Raw genomic sequence first — 18,508 nt, 5'->3', positions numbered from 1 at the left:
TGTGGACTTTTGTACCTCATCTATGTTCTATAGTATATGGCACGCCCTGGTAGTGGCTATCTTAGTGTACAGACTGTAGTTCCCTGTCTTTATTGCATGTACTTATTTTTTATTGAGATGGAGCAATCCTAATCACCTATAAAGGACTTGGAGAAATAGGGGAAAGTGACCATGAAAATACAGAGGAGATCAATTCCAACATAATAAGTGGAGCCATCACCAATCCCAATACAGAAAACTTGGACCCTCCAGTGGCCTTCTACCTCAATCAGCTAAAGGTCGGTACAAGTAAAACCGTGAGTTTGATATCTGCACACTGTATGCATATTGGCCATTATAGAAAGATTTGACCTGGGTCAGGATGATTCACATAAACCTAGATATCCTTGAGTCTGCCCAAACTACCCCTACTGCCAGCAGCCAGTCAGTTGTACAGACATGTATTGCTCTAGCTACAGGGAGATCAGATGTATGTCCTAGAAACATTTTTGGTGCACTTTTGTCAGTAGATTCAAACAAGGAAGACGACGCTGAACAGGAACTCCATATAACCCAAGGGTGTCCTGAACAGGAGCCAGAGAGGACAGTAGGGAATCCTCCTGGGCAAGTCTCCAGGAGGGATCCACCAGGTGTTGGTGAGTGACAGGCACAGTCAGGAGAGCTGGGAGAGGCATGCCAGAGCGGACTGGGAGTGTGCAGTCTGAGATGGATGTAGAGCCAGCGGGAAAGATTGTGATGCGACTGGCAGTGAAGTCAGGCCACTGCAGCCAGGAGGGCTGTCAGGGTCTGCAAAGGGCTGACTGAGATCAGTAGTCCACCAAACAGGGCAGCTAGCACCAAAACTTTCTTTGCTACACCATAGGGGTCTGTGGCCTTTCCTGTAATAAGGCACCCTGCTAAGGCCTGGCCGAAACCAGTGTCAGGTCTAACCATTGGTTGCTGCACCTGAAAAACTGTGCTGGAGTGAGAAGGAGAGGTAGTCTGCAGCATGTGTTGTGCAGAAAAGAGTGTCTAAATTGCCCCAAGCCATGCAAGAATCTTTTCTGGGCATCCCATGAAATCCTTAATCCCATCCAAGTTCTAATTCTTATAAATAAAAATAAAAAACAAAACAAAGCCAATGGACTGTTCATTATCCCAGACTGCAATAACCAGTAACTCGGGGCCACATTCGAGCCATGCAGAGGCTTACTGGTCCATAGGCCGAGGAAACAACATGACAGTAGTGGCTAACAGGGATTGAGAAAGGGATGTGGCAACTGATAGGAAACTGGTCAGAGTGTGAAATTGGGTCCAATAGGGGACGTAATCCATTTATAAGAAGAGGAAGGGTCAAGTCAACAGAGGATTTTGCCTTTATATAACATTAGAGGAAGGTTTAGGATGTAGTAGGTGGAAAGAAGAATAGGCGAAGAAGAGAGTAAAGAAAGTGGATATTGGGAAGGGAGGGGGAAAGGGGAGGGCATCAGGGCAAACTGAGTAGAGTCCCTGGGGCTCAGCATCTACAGGGAAGCATAATTTGCTACTGGCAATGAGGGACGGGCATATTGTATCCATGGAGACGGTGCTTCCCTTTTTCATTGCAGATGTACTACTATAAAATAAGCACTAGGATTGCAGCCACTGCAGGCACTTGCTTAGAGTTAGCACAACATATCCATTTACTGTTAAGCTTTAAAGATTTGGTCCTTAACAATCTGTAACTATTATAGCGTGTCTAAAGTAGGGAGTGGTTACAATCCCATCAGGTTTTTTTTATTTTTTGCTATGTGTGTTCAATTAGGGATCTGCCCTGGATACACAAGAGGAAGTGAGTGGATATACCTCCCAACCTTTTAACCCTGGAAGAAATCTTGAAAAAATGATTTCAGGGGTTCCCTGAGTTAAGCCTTTTTTTTCAGAGGGAACTTGGTGGAACTCAGTTCCACCACCTCTGGCTCAGACCCTTTGGTGTCTGCTCACCACAATCACTTGTAAACAAAGAAGTCTGGTTTCTGTGTTTACAAGTGACAGCTCTGCACTCTGTATGTAATGCAATCCTGGTATTTAAAGAGCGAGTCCACCTAAAACAAAATTATTAAAAGTTAGCAGGTACAAATACTGCAGCTGCTGACTTTTAATAAATGGACATTTACCTGTCCTGGAGTCCAGCGATGTCGGCAGCCGAAGCCGAGCAATCGCTCGGCTCTCGGCTGCTGCCCGCGCCATTCTCGGTGAGGGAATCAGGAAGTGAAGCTTTGCGGCTTCACTTCCCGGATCCCAACTGCGCATGCGCGAGTCACACAGCGCAATGAGAATGGTCCGCGCTGTCTCTGGGACCCGTGTGTGTCCCAGCAGACACCATGGTGGGACAGGAAGAGGCAGTGGGAGTGGGAGTCTATGCCCAGAAGTGGGTGCAAATACCTGTCTTAGACAGGTATCTGCACCCCCTGAAAGGTGTCAAATGTGACACCGGAGGGGGGGAGGGTTCCGAAAAGTGGAGGTTCAATTTTTGTGTGAACCTCCGCTTTAATGCCCCTTTAGGACTCTCCTACTGTTTTCGTGAAATTTTATGTGATTTGGAGAGTGTGTGTAGGGGAGGGGTTTTGTGGGGCCGTGGTTAAGTTCCAGCACCTATTGTTTGAGAAAAAAAGCCCTGCCCTGAGTTAATTTTTTTAATCTGTTTAAGTCCCAGCTCCTCATGTAATTAAAGACAGCTGTGAAGGAAGAGGGGACCTGGGACGTAAGTGTGAACAGTGCACTGTAGATATAATATATGTGTAGGTATTAGGGTTGCCACCTTTTCTTCAAGCCGAACACTTTTTTTTTTTCTTTGCAAAATCTTTTTTATTGAGTTCTTCAGTAGCATACAATAATGCCCACACAGGGGCCAAACATTGCCACGTAGGGGCAGATCCTCTGATGTGGCAACAGACCACAACAGGGCAGATCATACAACATAAATAACCTGTCACTGATGCAGCAACAGACTGCAACAGGACAGGTCATACATAATAACAACCTTACTTATCTATACCCCAATGTGGGGAGAGGTTTAGTTCAGGAGAATCTGTGCTCAATATTATAATGACAGGATGATGTGACATGAGGGTAATTGGGTCAGTGTACTACCATACTATAACCAAAATGATGATCTAGGGTTTGGTTACTGCATCGTTTGCTGTGGTATTATCTTCTAACCAACAGGTCCATACTTTTTCAAATTTTTGTGCGCAGCCCCTGCCCGAGTAGGTGGCTTTATAAAGGGGTAAACTGGTGTTCACCAGATTTTTCCAGAATTGGACCGAGGGGGGAGATGATTGTTTCCAGTTCATTGTGATGACCTTATGTGCATAATACAATAACAAGGATACAGTATAAGTATTTTCCTGGCTCTGAGCATTGACATTTGTTCCACTAGTCCCAGCAGACAATGTTTAGGATCATAAGGGACACTGGTCTTAGTGATCTTAGCGATCACTTGGAGTACTTCTTTCCAATATTGTGCAATTGCTGGGCAGGCCCACAAAATGTGAAAGAAATACCCCGGCTGGTATGAGCAGTGCCAACACGCCGGATAATACACCGACGACATCTGGTGCAGCCTGTGAGGCATATAGTGAACTCTGTGTACAATTTTGTATTGGACCAGTTTGTCCCTGGCTGAGACCAGAGGGGAGAATGGAAAATCCCAGATTTCCCTCCAGTCATCCTCATCCAGCCCTGGTATGTCCTCCACCCATTTCCTGCGGAGGGATGACAGCTCGGGGACGGCAGAAACCAGCAGGGACCCATAGATCTGAGACGTGGGTTTCTCCAGGTCTTTAACCCGAAGGGTGGATTCAAGCTCCGAATATTCCAGTATAATTGGTTGGTCTAAGAACTGCCACCTGTGAGCATGAGCAATTTGGAAATACCTGAAATGGGCCTGTGCAGGTAAACTTGGTACACAACACATGAAAGGGAGTGAGCTCTCCATTGGTGATAACATGCTCAAGGGTCGGTACTTTGTATTGAGTCCAGGCCTGTGGGTCTGGAATGGTATTAAACTATGATAGGTTAGGGTTCAGCCACAGGGGGGTGTGAGGAGACCAGGAGTTCGGCTGGGGTGCCCTCAATGCCTCTCCCACCCTCCACGCCTGCATAGTGGTGCGCATAGAAGGGGTGAGGCAGTGAGGTGTTTTTAGCCCCCTGAATAGCAACCCCTTCAGGGCCTCCAGAGACCCCACTATAGGTGATAGTAGATTGTGGGGAGGGTCTATCCAGGTCACGGGACAGTGTGGCATTAAAATCTCCCATGAACAGGACACACGCCGGGCAATGCGGAGCCAGCTTTTCATATAGTGCGTACAGAAGTGTATCTGGCTCGGAGGAGGCAGATAGATGTTCAGAATAACATATTTCTTATTATAGATGCTCAACACCACCATAGCAAATTTCCCCTGGGGATCTAAATGAATCTCATGAATTGCACATGGAACCCGTTTACTGATCAATATAGACACCCCTCGAGAATACGAGGAGTAGGTCGCATGAAGCGCCCTTTGCACCCAGGGTTTTTTCAGAGCCAGAACCTTACTACCAGTTAAGTGCGTCTCCTGTAACAGCACTATGTTGGGATTTATGCAGTTTTAAATATTGGAATAACAGTGAGCGTTTGTATTTGGAGTTAAGCCCCCTGACAGAATGGTCAGTGACTCAGCATTTGAGGGGGCCATCATGGAACACCAGGGGGAAACAGAAGCAGGATGGTCTTATCCAACCGGTAGATGTAAATAAACCCAATTTTGGCATGTATATTCAGCAGCATTTGAGCAGCACAGTACATATACATTTTTTTAAAGTAGAGAAACCCCTCCCCCCAGAACACATAACACCCTACCCAAACATCATTAACACCACGTTCAAAGACCAAAAAATAGGCCAGAGAATCATACAAACCGACATAGGGTTTTGTCCCGTAACTAGAAAAAACATAAAGTCCTTAGGTCACGAGGACCCCTAGACGTTAGGCCGTAGGGTCGGAGGTGGGTAGAGCCCTTCCCGAGAAAGTCCGTCTAGACTCAGGGAGGGAAATCCAAAGTGTGGGTACGGAAACAGGGGGCAACAGGGGGAGCCTCTGATCAAAGGTGGGATGATTCAGTGGCTGTCGTTGGAGTTCCTCAGACAGGAATGATCGGCAGTCCAGCCAGCAAGAAAAGACAGAAAACATTCAATATGGGTAAAAATGGGATGCAGTGGGTAGGTAGGGATTGGGGACAGAGAGCAACTGATGCTGGGAGTCACCAGGAGGCAGTCCTTTTAAAAGGGAAAGGGATGATTGGCTAGTCTACTCCCTGCTGGTTGTAGTCGGTCATTATTTCCATGGCCTTGTATGGTTAGTGAGTATCCAGCCACGCCGCCGCAGCCTCTGGAGTGTCAAAGAAACGAGTGTTGTCACCATCAGTGATCCGCAGCCTGCTGGGATACAAAAGGCCGAATCTAATTCCTTTTTCTCTGAGCCGGCGTCTCACATCAGTAAAGGATTTGCATCGTTGCTGTACTTCCTGAGAGAAGTCCCGGAAGAAGAGCAGTCTGGTATTCTCATACTTAATTTCAGGCATGGTACGAGCCGCCGCCAGGATGCAATCTCAATTGCGGTAGTTTAACAGCCGCAACAGGAAAGGGTGCGGAGGAGCCCCAGGTCTCGGAGGGAGCGGTGGGACCCTGTGAGCTCTTTCAACCACGAAGGTGGGTGGTATATCCCCCAGGTTGAACAGGGTGGGCAACAACTGCTCAGTAAACTCAGCGGGTCTAGGGCTCTCAGCTCTCTCGGGTAGTCCAAGTATGCAGATATTGTTCCGACTGAAGCGATTTTCAGTATCTATTGCACGCTCCTGGAGCGCTTTTACCTGGAACTGCAGGGCCTTTACCTCCCTTGAGTCCGACCGGACTGTGTCCTCCACTGTGGAGACCCTGTCCTCCACTCCTCCACTTTGATGATGTGGGACCGGAATTTGTCCATATCTTGGCGGATGAGCCTGACATCCACTGTCAGGAAGATGATCTTTGCTGTCAGGGTTTCTTTGCAGGATATTATGGCTTCTAAAATCTCCGCTCCCGTGGGTGCCACCACCTCCCCCAAATCCCCGACCGCCTGCGCACTGGTCGCCATTTTACCCATGGACCGTCTTGCAGATGAGGCAGCCGCCAGTGGGGGAGCACAAGGGCCTTTCGAACCGGATTTGGAGTAGCGGGTCGTAGGGTGGCCCATCCGAGGTTCACCCCCCGAGATGGAGGAGGGTCCTGGGGGAGCCTGTGGGCTGAGGGCCTATGTCCCGGAAGCAGGATGAGAGCTGTCTCCGTATTGATGCTCTGGTAAGTTCCTTTGTTGAGGGACAGCAGGCAGGTTCAGGGGTTCTGGTAGCAGGATGAGAGGTGATGAGCTTTCCACACTGGACCAAGGGCCTCAGCAGAGTGCAGCTTCGGTAAGGGTGGATGCACAGGGTAGACCAGGCATTACTGCTGGGGCACCAATGGCAGCACAGAGAAGGGAGTGCAGTGTTTCAGAGGCACAGATTGGGGCACCGGGAGGGTAGTATAGCAATGCTGGAACACAGTACCTTAGTGTGAAGGATGTGCCTGGTACATTAGGCCGCAAGATGACTGTAGGCCGCAGGCTTCTGGAATCGGCCTCCACGGATCCTCCAGGGTTCCTCCAGTCCCCCTCTCAATCCAGGTCACTCCCAGGGACAGCCGGCATGGATGTGTGAGGATCCGCCGCCTCTTCTTCCGTGGATCACGGCACTCGAGCCCGAGGATGTCAGAGGCAAGGTAGGCCTCAAGATGGAGGCAGGTGCCTGAAGTGTGGAGACAGCCGCGGCCCTGCGGTTACCCGATCGACCGACCGAGCTCCACAATTTTGGTCGGGGCCGGTGAAGATGCTGTACGGGGAGGGTTTGGAGGCCCTCCAGGTTGTTGGTGGTAGTAGGATGGCCGTGGATTGACAGGCCGCAAGATGGTGGTGAGCTGCGGACGCCCGGAGCTGGCCTCTGTGGATATTCCGGTGCTGTTTCAGGCCCCCTCACTATCCAGCTCCACCCGGAGACGGCCGATGAGGATGTTTGTGGATTTGGTGCCACTCCTCCAGTAGATGGCGGCACTCAAACCCGGGATGTTACAGGCAAGGTAGGCCTCAAGGTGGTGGCGGGTCCCTGAAGTGTGGAGCCGGCCGCGGCCCTGTGGAGACTCGATCGGCCGGCCCGAGCTCCACAATTTCTGCTGGGGCTGTTGCAGATACTGCCCGGTGTAGTTTAGGGAGAGTTTGGAGACTCTCCTGGTGCTGGCAGTGATAGGATGACTGCGGATTATATCAGGATCAGCGGAGCTCCTCTGGAACACGTCTTGTTCCCTCTACATCTGGAAGCGCCCCCCAAGCCGAACACTTTAGCTGTGCATGGAAAAATATTATTTTTTAAGGGGGAATGCTGTGGACTCTGGTGTAAAGGGAAACTCTGATGTAAGGAGGTTTCTGCTCACTTACATCAGAGTTCCCAGTGTTCCCCCTTAAATTAGTGTTCCCAAAGCCCCTCTTACATCATAGTCCACAACGGCACCCCTTACATCTGAGTCCCCCTTACCTTAGTGTACTCACTCACATAGAGGCAGGAGAGAATAGGGAGGGAGGGCGGAGACTTCAGTCACAGACATTGGATTGTGAGCTCACTCACCTGAGGATGGAGGCTCAGGCATCGACACCTTTCATCCAGAATGTATCTGTCAGTTGCTGACCTTCAAACTTCCAGCTCACACATCCCTTTCCTGAGGCACAGCACGCCGGGATTGGAGTGTGGGTGGGCAGGCAGAAGGATAGGAGCGGGACGAGGAGGAGTAGATCAAGCCCTATCTTCTCTCCTGTCCATGTATGGGGGTGGGGCCCGTGTGCACACCTATGCACTCAGCAGTTGTGATATTTGGTTACTTGGTATTAAACCCAGACACGCAATTCGAAACCCGGACTGTCTGGGTGAATCCCAGACAGGTGGCAACCCTAGTAGGTATAGCAATAAATAAAATAATACATAATACATTGTACCCCTTTGTAGTTGTGCTCAGTGCAAAAACTAACTTTCAGTGTTGTTCAGTGATAAACTTATTCTGCATTGGTATTTAGTGCGTGCCATGTTGTTTTCCCTTTTTCTTGTACAAAATTACCAAAAGCAACCATCAAACTCAAAGGCAGTCTAGCATAGACTCAATTCAATATAAACACTTTTCATATTGCCTTGTCTTGTCTCTCCCCTGAAATCTGCATGAATTCCAGGAGTCCCAGATTGATGGCTACAGACAACCTGCCACTGAGAGGCATTTCAAACAGTTGTAAACATAAACCTAAAATAAAGAGTAGATTTGATGGCAACGTGTAAATGACATTCATTTTACATATTCTTCATCACAACTCTTTCAAGCAGAAAGCTGGTTTTATTGAAATCAATACCCAAAATAAAATGATTGCCTGGTAGTTGTGTTCTACCAGCAGAAACATTTTATTATTTATTGCAAACTGTGTTTCTTTTTATTACCTTTTTAATCCTGAGAAATACATATGCTGTCATTTTCTGTACTAAAGTAGAAATCAAGCTGTAAGAAATATGCTATGAAAAGAGAATTATGTCTGCAGTCTGTTTAAAAGGCTGCTTGATCCTGTATACACCCCTGATACACCCCTCCCTGCACTGTCCACCTGGACAAGTCTGGATAAGACAGAGCCTTTGGAGTCAGGCTGCACATGCTCCGTTTGGTGTGTATTGCTAGAGAGGTTTTTTGTTCTGGGGAGAGTGCATGTGATCAACACAGTCCAGATGGATGGTCAGGAGCCCTGCAACCTCATGGGACAGCTAGTGCAGTATGAAACCTCCTCCTACACTATAAAGAGACTTCTGTCTCCTCACGTATTATCAACTTATTAGCAGACATATCAGCCTGGATGTCACATCACTTCCTCAAACTCAACCTATCCAAAACCAAGCTCATGATATTTCCTCCCTCAGGTACCGCTTCCCCTGATTTCTCTGTCAATATCAACGGCTCAACTATCAACTTGTCCCCCCAAGTCAAGGTGTAATGCTGGACTCTGAACTAACCTTTCGGCTCCACATCCTATCGGTATCCAAAATTTGCCACCTCAACCTCCGCAACATCTGCAAGATACGCCCCTTCCTAACGAATGTCACCACAAAGCTTCTAATCCACTCCCTGGTCATCTCTCGCCTCGACTACTGCAACTCCCTCCTCATTGGCTTACCTCTAAATAGGCTATCTCCACTTCAGTCCATCATGAACGCTGCTGCCAGGCTCACCCACGTTACAAACCATTCAGCGTCTGCTATACCCCTCTGCCAATCCCTCCATTGGCTGCCACTCAGCCACCGAATTAAATTCAAGATACTAACTATAACTTACAAAGCCATCACTAACCTAGTCTCAAAATACCAACCTAATCGTTCTGTTCGCTCCTCCCAAGACCTCCTGTTCTCAAACTCCCTTGTCACCTCCTCCCGTGCTGCTCTTCAGGACTTCTCCAGAGCCTCGCCCATCCTCTGGAATGCTCTACCCCAATCTGTCCGATTTTCTCCTACGTTATCCACTTCCAGATGATTCCTGAAACACACATCTCTTCAGAGAAGCCTATCTGGCCCCTACCTAACAACTGTACATTTATCTTCTCAATCAGCACATCGCCCACAGTTATTACCTCTTGTATCTCTTGACCTTCCCTCTTAGATTGTAAGCTCTCAGGAGCAGGGCCCTCTGATTTCTACTGTATTAAAGTGTATTGTATTTGTACTGTCTACCCTCAAGTTGTAAAGCACTACGTAAACTGTTGGCGCTATATAAATCTTTTATAATAATAATAATAAATACAAGCTTCACCAGGAACTGATAAAAATAACAAGATTGCTATATGCTCCTGATGAGAAAGGGTATTTAGCAGTTTATATTTACTAAAATTGTGCTGCACTTTGTGAATGGTTCCATCAATTTCTGGGACCTGTGACATGTCCCAGAAGGCTGTGGGGGAAGGTGGGCAAACTTCCGCTCGGATCGCCGCAGTGATCCGACCATATTGGGAGCAGGTACCTGTCAAAACCAGGTACCCGCTTCCCCCAAAAAAATTTAAGATGCCAACATTTAAAGAGGGGGAAGGAGGAGACAGATGAGCAGAACTTTTGTTATGTGTTACTCTCACGCTACCACTCTGTGTGTGGGGTAAAAAATGTATAGCAAGCCTGCCGCCTTCACTTAAATAACTTATCTTTGACTATTCATAAATAAATTGTTAGAGAGTAGTGAGGCTCTGACAGTTAACTCAATCTAACCAATATGTGACGTGAACTCTTATGGTAGGTAAACCTAATCACTCCTAATAACCATCAAAATAAATATAAATATAAAGTGACTTCAGTGCATAAACCAATTGAACGTTACTGGGTGTAACCTCAAGGCTAAAAGTAATCACTCTGTGATGCGCCTAGCCATCCAGCAATTGCCACACTCTTCATACTGTGGATAATGATCCAAAACATGTAATAAAAGTGATCCTAGTGCATAAATAAAAACTTGTGTCTCAGGGCTGGACACCTACAGTAACACACAAATCTAAACAACAATATAATGGTGAATGTCCATCGATACAAGTCCTTATATAAAAAGTCCTTTTTGTGAGGTAGGGCACAATATCCCTAGACCCTTAGTGGTGATTATTCATAATATAGGTGACAATCTTGCTCCCACATCACCTCCATGCTCTCTAGCCTCTCACCTCAGGTAAGTATTAAATCAGCATAGCCTATGGTTCCTTGGACGGTGTACTGACGTGTAGTCACCGCTTTGGGTCCTCTATAGTTGTTTCCAATGATCTGCTCTCACATATGTTGTGTCTCTGTTTTCTAATGTCCTCTCAATGTGATATATATAAAGGAAGAAGAGCACTCTCATAGTGTAGTAACCTAAAATTTATGTTTTTAAATCATAACATCATACAATGCACTCACATTAAAAAGCAGAGTAACGGCGTATATCCACGAGCTACGAGCTCGTTCCACAATCGCATCAATTCCAGTATGCCTCCACTCAAGCCCTACATCACGGTCACGTGACTTCATCAGGGGATCCTTTTAATGTGAGACCACTGTATGTTATCATTTTAATTTATGGATCTCCAGCCAATCCTTGGAGAGGTGTGCACAGTATGTGGTTGGGGAGCCTATGAATATTCTGAGACTTGGTAGCCAGGTTGCAGAGTTCCAAGATCCAGCCATCTGGAGGAGACCCATGTGGTGAAGGCTCTGCCTATGGGGCAGAGAGAAAGAGGAGAGGCCTCGGAAGTCCTTATTTTTGGAAGACTGGGCTTAGCTGGAGGCCCTACAAGAAAGAAAGCCTGGGTCAGAGTCTGGATGAGACCCAGAAGAACAAGAGTGAGGAAGCACCATTATTCTGGGACTGATTGGGTAGTTGATCCTGCTGCAAAGTGAAGAAGTGTCTGTGGGGTTTTCATCTTGCAAGCCAGTGCTTGGTGCAGCAAGGTGTTGTGCAAGACATCCAGAAGCGTGTCATACTGTAAAAGTGCTTGTTGTTGCCAGGGGCAGTGCAAGACAGCCAGGACATGTACTATATAACCAGGAGAAAGTACAGTGCAGCCTAAAGTTGTATACAGTTTGCAATTTGTACAAAGCAGCCAGAAGCCTAGCAGTCCTCGGGTTCTACAGTTCAGGTTCAGTTCAGTTCAGTTTTTTTAGTTTTGGATAGAGAGGAGAAGGATTAGAACCTGTCAGCTTTTATTGCTTTCTGTGCTCCCATGATGGAGATCCATCCTCTTTATTTGTCCTGTTTACTATTATCCAGACTTGTGCACAACGGGAAATTTTGTTTAGTTTCGGTTCGTTGTCATTCATAAAATACATACAATTTCGTTCTGTTATATTCGCTATGTTGCGTTAATACATTTTCGGATAATTCGTTATACTGAATCTCGAATCATGTTGAATTCATTTGTTATATGCACTATAATTTTGTTCGTAGCCATTGAAATTTTATATTTATGTATGTATATATATTCGTGATAACGATTCGTAGTTTGGAAAGTCGTTTTTTTTATTGAATCTTTTAACATACACAATATCTCTTCTCCTCTGCTCAAATACAATACAACACCCTTCTCACTCAGTTCTCAGCAATGCACTTTGCCAGTAATCCAACCTCCAGCACAAAATTAATCAGCTGATTGGACTGTAAGATTTACTTTGAGTTGACCTTTTGTTTCATTAGATCTTTAACGAATTACCGAATCATGTTGAATTCATTCGTATCCGCTATAATTTCTTTTGTATTCGTTGAAATTAAATATTTATGTATGTATTTTGATTTCGTGATAATCTTTTAACACACACAATGACAATATCTCTTCTTCTCTGCTCAAATACAATACAACACCCTTCTCACTCAGTTATCAAGAATGCACTTTGCTGGTAATCCAACCTCCAGCACAAAATGAATCAGCTAATTGGACTGTAAGATTTACTTTGAGTAACAAATTACCGAATCATGTTGAATTCATTCGTTATATCTGCTATAATTTCTTTTGTATTAGTTGAAATTCATTATTTTTTTATTCGGACATTTGGATGCATCCGAATGTCCGAAAGATGCAAAATTTGGCCGAATTTCGATTTGTTATGAAACTAATTGCACAAGCCTACTGTTATCATTGAAAGTGAAAGTAAAAGAAAATCCTAAATTTTGGGTTGTCCCCAGAAAAGTATTTGTGACGGGATTCACTTTGGGCAGGGGGCCTGTGGAACCCAGAATCACCCTGTGTCTCTAATAGACCGGAAAATCCAGTCTGACCTGTACTAATTGGACTCACTGTACAACCACTCTGGAATGTTGTGTGTATATATTGTACATTGTCTCATTTTGTTGTTTACTCTTTGCTTGGTCGTTTGGGTTATGGTTGTATTCCATTGCTCTATTGTGTCTGCCTTGGGAGAAAAGTATATAATGGGATGTATGTCTATGTGAAAGAGGGGGGGGGGATTCCTCCAGCAGCCCCTCCCTGCTGATGACTGTTTACTGATGAGAAGTTTGAATACACCAGACCTGTGTGTCTATTGTTATTGGACAGTTTACCCTTCCCTGAATGCAAAGGGAAGGGGAGGGGTTGTCCCTGAGTGTTATCTCTCTGTACATGTGTTTCAAGCTACAGTATTAAAGGGGAAATCTTCCAATGGTGACACTAGTTCTGGTGACCTGGGGGTCCCCAAGGGATTCCCTTAATTTGCAGGGATTTAGATTCATGTCCTGTTTGGTTATGGGATAGTCAGGGAAGGGAAATCTCCGCAATGGGACACAGATGGTTATAACCCTTCCTTGCTCTATCCAAAATGAAAGAACATTTTTCGATATAGTTCTGCTTAAAGATTGAATGGTTGCCAAATACGGCCAAAGGGGGTTTTAGTACATATCTTGGGTAATAGACTGGAGTCCTTTCATCACATGCTGCTGGCTCTGTGAAGACCACTTCTCTAATCCTGCGGTGTTCTCTTTTGTGACATCAGTAGCCCAAGAGTACTGTAGGGCTGATATCAATCTGCCAAGCCCATGTTTCTGTGCAGTGAAGCTACCGTGAAGCAAAAATAAATGCAATGCCATGATGGATCATGGCAAAAACCCTCGGGACTCAGGACCCTAGAGTTACATGGAACCCTGGTTGAGAAATCCTGCACTAAAGTGTGAGTTGTCTGATGACAACTGTAAAACTTTGGATTTGTCATTGCTGTCTGTCCTGGTGGAAAAGGTCACTAGGACAATTAGAAGTGTGAATATCTTCTAATCATCCTTCCTGTATCCAAACCTGAAAATAAGTTTTGGTTTTAAATATACTTGAAAGTGCATTTAAATTCAGGAATAAATGAAATATATTGCAATTTACCTGTCCTTAGATGCTATCCATTTTATTTTTAAGGTTTTTTTCCTTTATTTATACCCAGTGATCCTTCCATCTATTTTAACTGAATGGGTATATCTTTGGACAAAGAGCTAACTTCATTCATTGGTATTTTATGGAGTTCAATGAAAAGAAAAATTAACAAAGTATATCCCTCTATAGTGTGTACTAGCTCAATACAAACCACCTAGTATGGTTTCCATCTGCTATCTCCTCTCTGCTATCTGAGTCACTTCTGACAGTTTATCCTGACACCATAGAATCCCAGGGGATGGCTCCATCACCCGCGGCCTGCGGCCCCTTTCCCCCTAGCACACAGCCTGTGATTGACAACCTCAGCTGTGCATGTTTCCATATGATCTGTCTACAGGGGGGTGTCCTTTCCATCCACTCAGGTCTCTGATTACACTCTTCTCTCCTCTGCCTGCTGGAGCCCAGAGATTCTGTGTAAATTGTGTGCTTTATGAGGCTGTAGAGAAGAGAAGACTGCAGATAAACTGATACAACTTATTCAAGAGCATTTGTTTCATCTCTGTGTATCACCTGAGGCCAGTCACTTCACTAGGTATATGTAAAGATTAACAAACACTTTCTGCTTTATGATTTGGGAGGCATTATTACTAGAGAGATATGATTGATGCCTACGTCCTTTATCACGTGAAATCCTTATATTTCTTTGTACGAAGAGCAGAATGCTGTGAATTCACCTGGAAAGCACTGGCTGCCCAGATTGTTTTCCTTGCAGACCTATATGTCTAGATATACAGGAGACCATGCCATCACTAAACTATAGGTGTTTAATACAAGATATTTATTTCAGCCTGTTATGGATGTAGCACCCTGTAGTTTAGGCAGGGAGCTCCTCATAAATTTACTTGCCAGGAGAAGTTATTCTGGTTGATTAATAGAGATCTATTGATTTCTCCCTAGGTTTGGCCTTATTGCACTTTTCTCTTCTACCAATAGGTGGCCGGGTACTTGGTGGTACTAGATATGAGAAGGGCAACCCACGGTCAGGTAATGGGTAAATGGGGTATCCCAGACAATGGGCAGGGTTTTTTTTTAATCCCTTGGCCTGCTGGGAGCACCTATATATTTGGGTGGAGTCAGGTGATCTGGGTCCTGGATAGCTGTCTGGCTGGACGTGTGTTGTACGCCCCGGGCTCCTAGGCCAGAGATTGGACCTATCCCATAGGCACCTGGCTACCAGGCTGTGTAAGGGCCTATCCAGAAGTAAGAGGGCAGCGCAGGGTAGGGATTGAGGCTTGCGGTTTGGGTTGGGATTGAGTGACGGTTCTGCTAGGCTGGAGAACCTGTCATGGTCCGAGGTAGAAGGGGAGCTGTCGCCACTAAGGGACTAACCTTTACCAGGAACCACAGTGAGTAACTGAAGCAAGTACCGAAGCAGTATTCTCACCGAACGGGCATGGTGGAGAATATGGAAACTTCAAGTCAGGGACTTAACCAGCTGAGGTGATGCTTGCAGAGCAGCCTTGTGTGTCAAACCAGGGACCAAGTCGGTCAGCATGGGTGAAGCTTGAGGAGTATCAGGAGTGCCAAGCTAGGGACCCAGCAGGGAAGCATGAGTGACACTTGAGGGAGATACCCCTGCAAAGATTGGAGGAGCTCAAGGGATTCAGAGTGAGTCAGTGAATCAGTGGGTCTAGTGAGAGACCGAGAGCTCAGTGTTGAAGAACTACAAGAGGCAGTTGTAGTGACGCTGAAGGAACTGTTACGTTTGTGTTAGGAACTGTTAAAGACTGTTGCCATAGGAGACAACATTCCTGCATGTGCAGATGTGGTGCCTTGCTGGGCCCTTTCCCTGCATGGCTGTCCTCCTATTGAAGTCTCGGAGTCTGCCAATTGAATCTACAACTACTTAAGGGTGTCCTGGCCCTAACCCTCTTTCCCCCAAAAATACAAAAAACTGTCAAAAGAAATAAAACCTCTTTTACATCCAAGAAGTGTCTGGCGCCCAATGACTTTCACCATCTTTGCACCCACTATGCCTCACAACCCACTACATATTGAAGGATGTCAACTATCTTTGGCCTTGGAGGTCCTCATTAGACTGGAAGAGGTTAAAGACTTTGCTACATGAACATAAACAATGTACTTTTAAATCTCATCAATGTACATTCCCCTATAGGCAGTTCCTCCATCCTTCGTTGTGAAATGTGTGTTCTGGGATACAGAGACGATGGTTTGGTCAAACCGTGGATGCGAGACCAAGAAGTCCGACAGAGTGAACAGCACTCTTTGTGTCTGCAACCACCTGTCCACCTTTGCTGTCCTCATGGCACCCGGTGACATCCAGGTAATGGAAACTGTAACAATATATTGTTAAATAAGACAGTAATAAGCTCATGATGTTTTGACTAATGAATAAAATATACATAAAAGTTAACATTTGTTAGGAGTGCATTTAAGTATAATAATAACCTATAATTGCCAACTGTCTTTGTTATAAAGGGATATATGCTGGGAAGCTAGGAGGATGAGGTTGTGTGACTGTAAAGGCAGTCTAAAGGTGTAAATGGTGACAACACTGTAGATAATTCCAAAGGCATTCCAACATAGCTATTTTGTTTTTCAAAATATATTTTAAGAGCATCTTTGAAAGCTCTTCCTAAAGGGCCTGATCATTCAACTATAATAAGATATTTTGTATTTTGTATTTTTGCCGGCAATATGTAAGCTCACTACCCATGCCAATTATCCTCTTGTCTGGATCATGATTCATTGATTATATAATTATCTGGACAGTGAGCTAATCTGCATACATTCACATATATTGTAAAGCCTAGTACACATGATCAGAACTGGTGAAAAAATACCACTTTAGAAATGATAGTGCGATAATCTGATTGTTAGCACGCAGCTTTCCAAAATTATTTGAAGGGACAAACACAAAAATGATTGTACAATTTTAGTTTAATCAGTATAGTGTGTATCCAAAAAATTCTTGAACGCAAGACTAGAATTTTTGGAACTAGCATCAGTCTTGTTAGGATTGCAACATATGGATGTTGGCTAGCATCACAGAATAACCTTGAAATTCTAGTAACCGCTTGCCGACCAGCAACATGGCTCGGCTGCGAGAATCACCGTCAGGTTACATCGCTTTTATATTCGCCCACTAAGCTCTATTTGTGGGAAAAAAAAAGACATCAATTTTGTTTGGGTGCAACGTCTCACGACCGCGCAATTTTCAGTTAAAGCGACGCAGTGCCGAATCGCAAAAAGTGCTCTGGTCAGGAAGGAGGTAAAATCTTCTGGGGCTGAAGCGGTTAGAGTCACATCTTTGATCTATGTATGAATGAAATATGTAACGCTCAGTGACACTTGCAGACTATCTGGAAGTGTTATTTTACAAAGAAGTAGCTGCAGTTTGACAGTTTCTCCTGCTATATAATAGATTGCAAATCCTGGCTGTTATTTTGACAGCTGATAATTGTCATCAATAGCTAGGGGGCAATTCTGGTTTGGGGACAAAAGCAGAATATAGTTGACATGTTCTACCTAGAAACTTTGTTTTAGGATTTATTTCCTATGTTTAAAATCCTCAAGTGGTTAAAAAAATATTAGTTTTCATCTTTTGTTCCGTCACAGTCCTGTTGATCTCCTGTAACCCCTTTGCAAACACTTCTTATCTGCATGCACACCAGTGTTGGCTGAATGCCATTATTTAGGGCAGGTTTTCTGATAGTGAACACAGTGGACTATGCCTACATACTGTATATTGAAATAGCCGCTTGTAGTCTCCATCTAAAACCTGTGTGACAGTAAGAGACCACAGGAACACGATTGGCAGGCAGGGACAAGATGTTGTCACCCTATAGGAAGTGCATGAACAAGGGCATTCATGGCAGAATCACTAGATATTATTTTAATGAAAGGAAATTCAAATATTCAAAATGACCTTTGAAATCACAATAACATATTTAAGATTATATTAGATTTTAATGACTGTGTAGACACCTACTAACCACATTGCTCTTGCATCTGCACATGACCGGACTTAACGGCAGACTTGGTCCGGCGGACCGGAATCCGTCGAACAATTCAATCGTGTGTGGGCTCCAGCAGACTTTTTTTCCCCAAAAGTCAGACGCATCTAGAAATAATACGTTTCAAATCTATCCGACGGACTCAAGCACAAATACGACGCAAGGCCAGCTATTGGCTACTGGCTATTGAACTTCCTTGTTTAGTCCCGTTTACGTCATCACGTTCAAAATAAACGGACTTTCGAACTGACTTAGTCTCTAGTTTCGTTCAGAAAGTCCGTCGGACCTCCGCCGAAAGTCTGCCGGGAAGACCGTCGGACCTCCGCCGAAAGTCTGCCGGGAAGACCGTCGGACCTCCGCCGAAAGTCTGCCGGGAAGACCGTCGGACCTAGTCCATCAAAAAGTCCGATCACGTATATGTGGCATAAGACCTCTGGAAGCCTTTTAATAAATTTAAATGCAGTGAAATGAGGTCCAGAACAAAAGTCACATGCTAAATTAATGTTGCATGGAAGGCATGTAAAAGGCAAAATAT

At 45.1% G+C, this 18,508-nt stretch overlaps 1 protein-coding gene across 1 annotated transcript in view; it reads left to right on the top strand.

The window, feature by feature from the left end:
• LOC143961003 (adhesion G protein-coupled receptor E3-like) overlaps window positions 1–18,508 on the top strand; it is a 105,209-nt gene that overhangs the window by 69,132 nt on the left and 17,569 nt on the right. The window contains exons 12-13 of the mRNA XM_077470105.1: window positions 118–278; window positions 16,113–16,280. Coding sequence (XP_077326231.1) covers window positions 118–278; window positions 16,113–16,280 — 329 coding nt within the window. The remainder of the gene's footprint in view (window positions 1–117; window positions 279–16,112; window positions 16,281–18,508) is intronic.

The sequence above is a fragment of the Lithobates pipiens genome, unplaced genomic scaffold, assembly GCF_037356315.1.
Source record: "Lithobates pipiens isolate NorthernLeopardFrog02 unplaced genomic scaffold, aLitPip1_a1.2 Scaffold_8, whole genome shotgun sequence".
NCBI lineage: Eukaryota > Metazoa > Chordata > Amphibia > Anura > Ranidae > Lithobates > Lithobates pipiens.
Note: the sequence above shows the minus strand (reverse complement) of the source record. Positions and strands in the feature narration are given on the sequence as shown.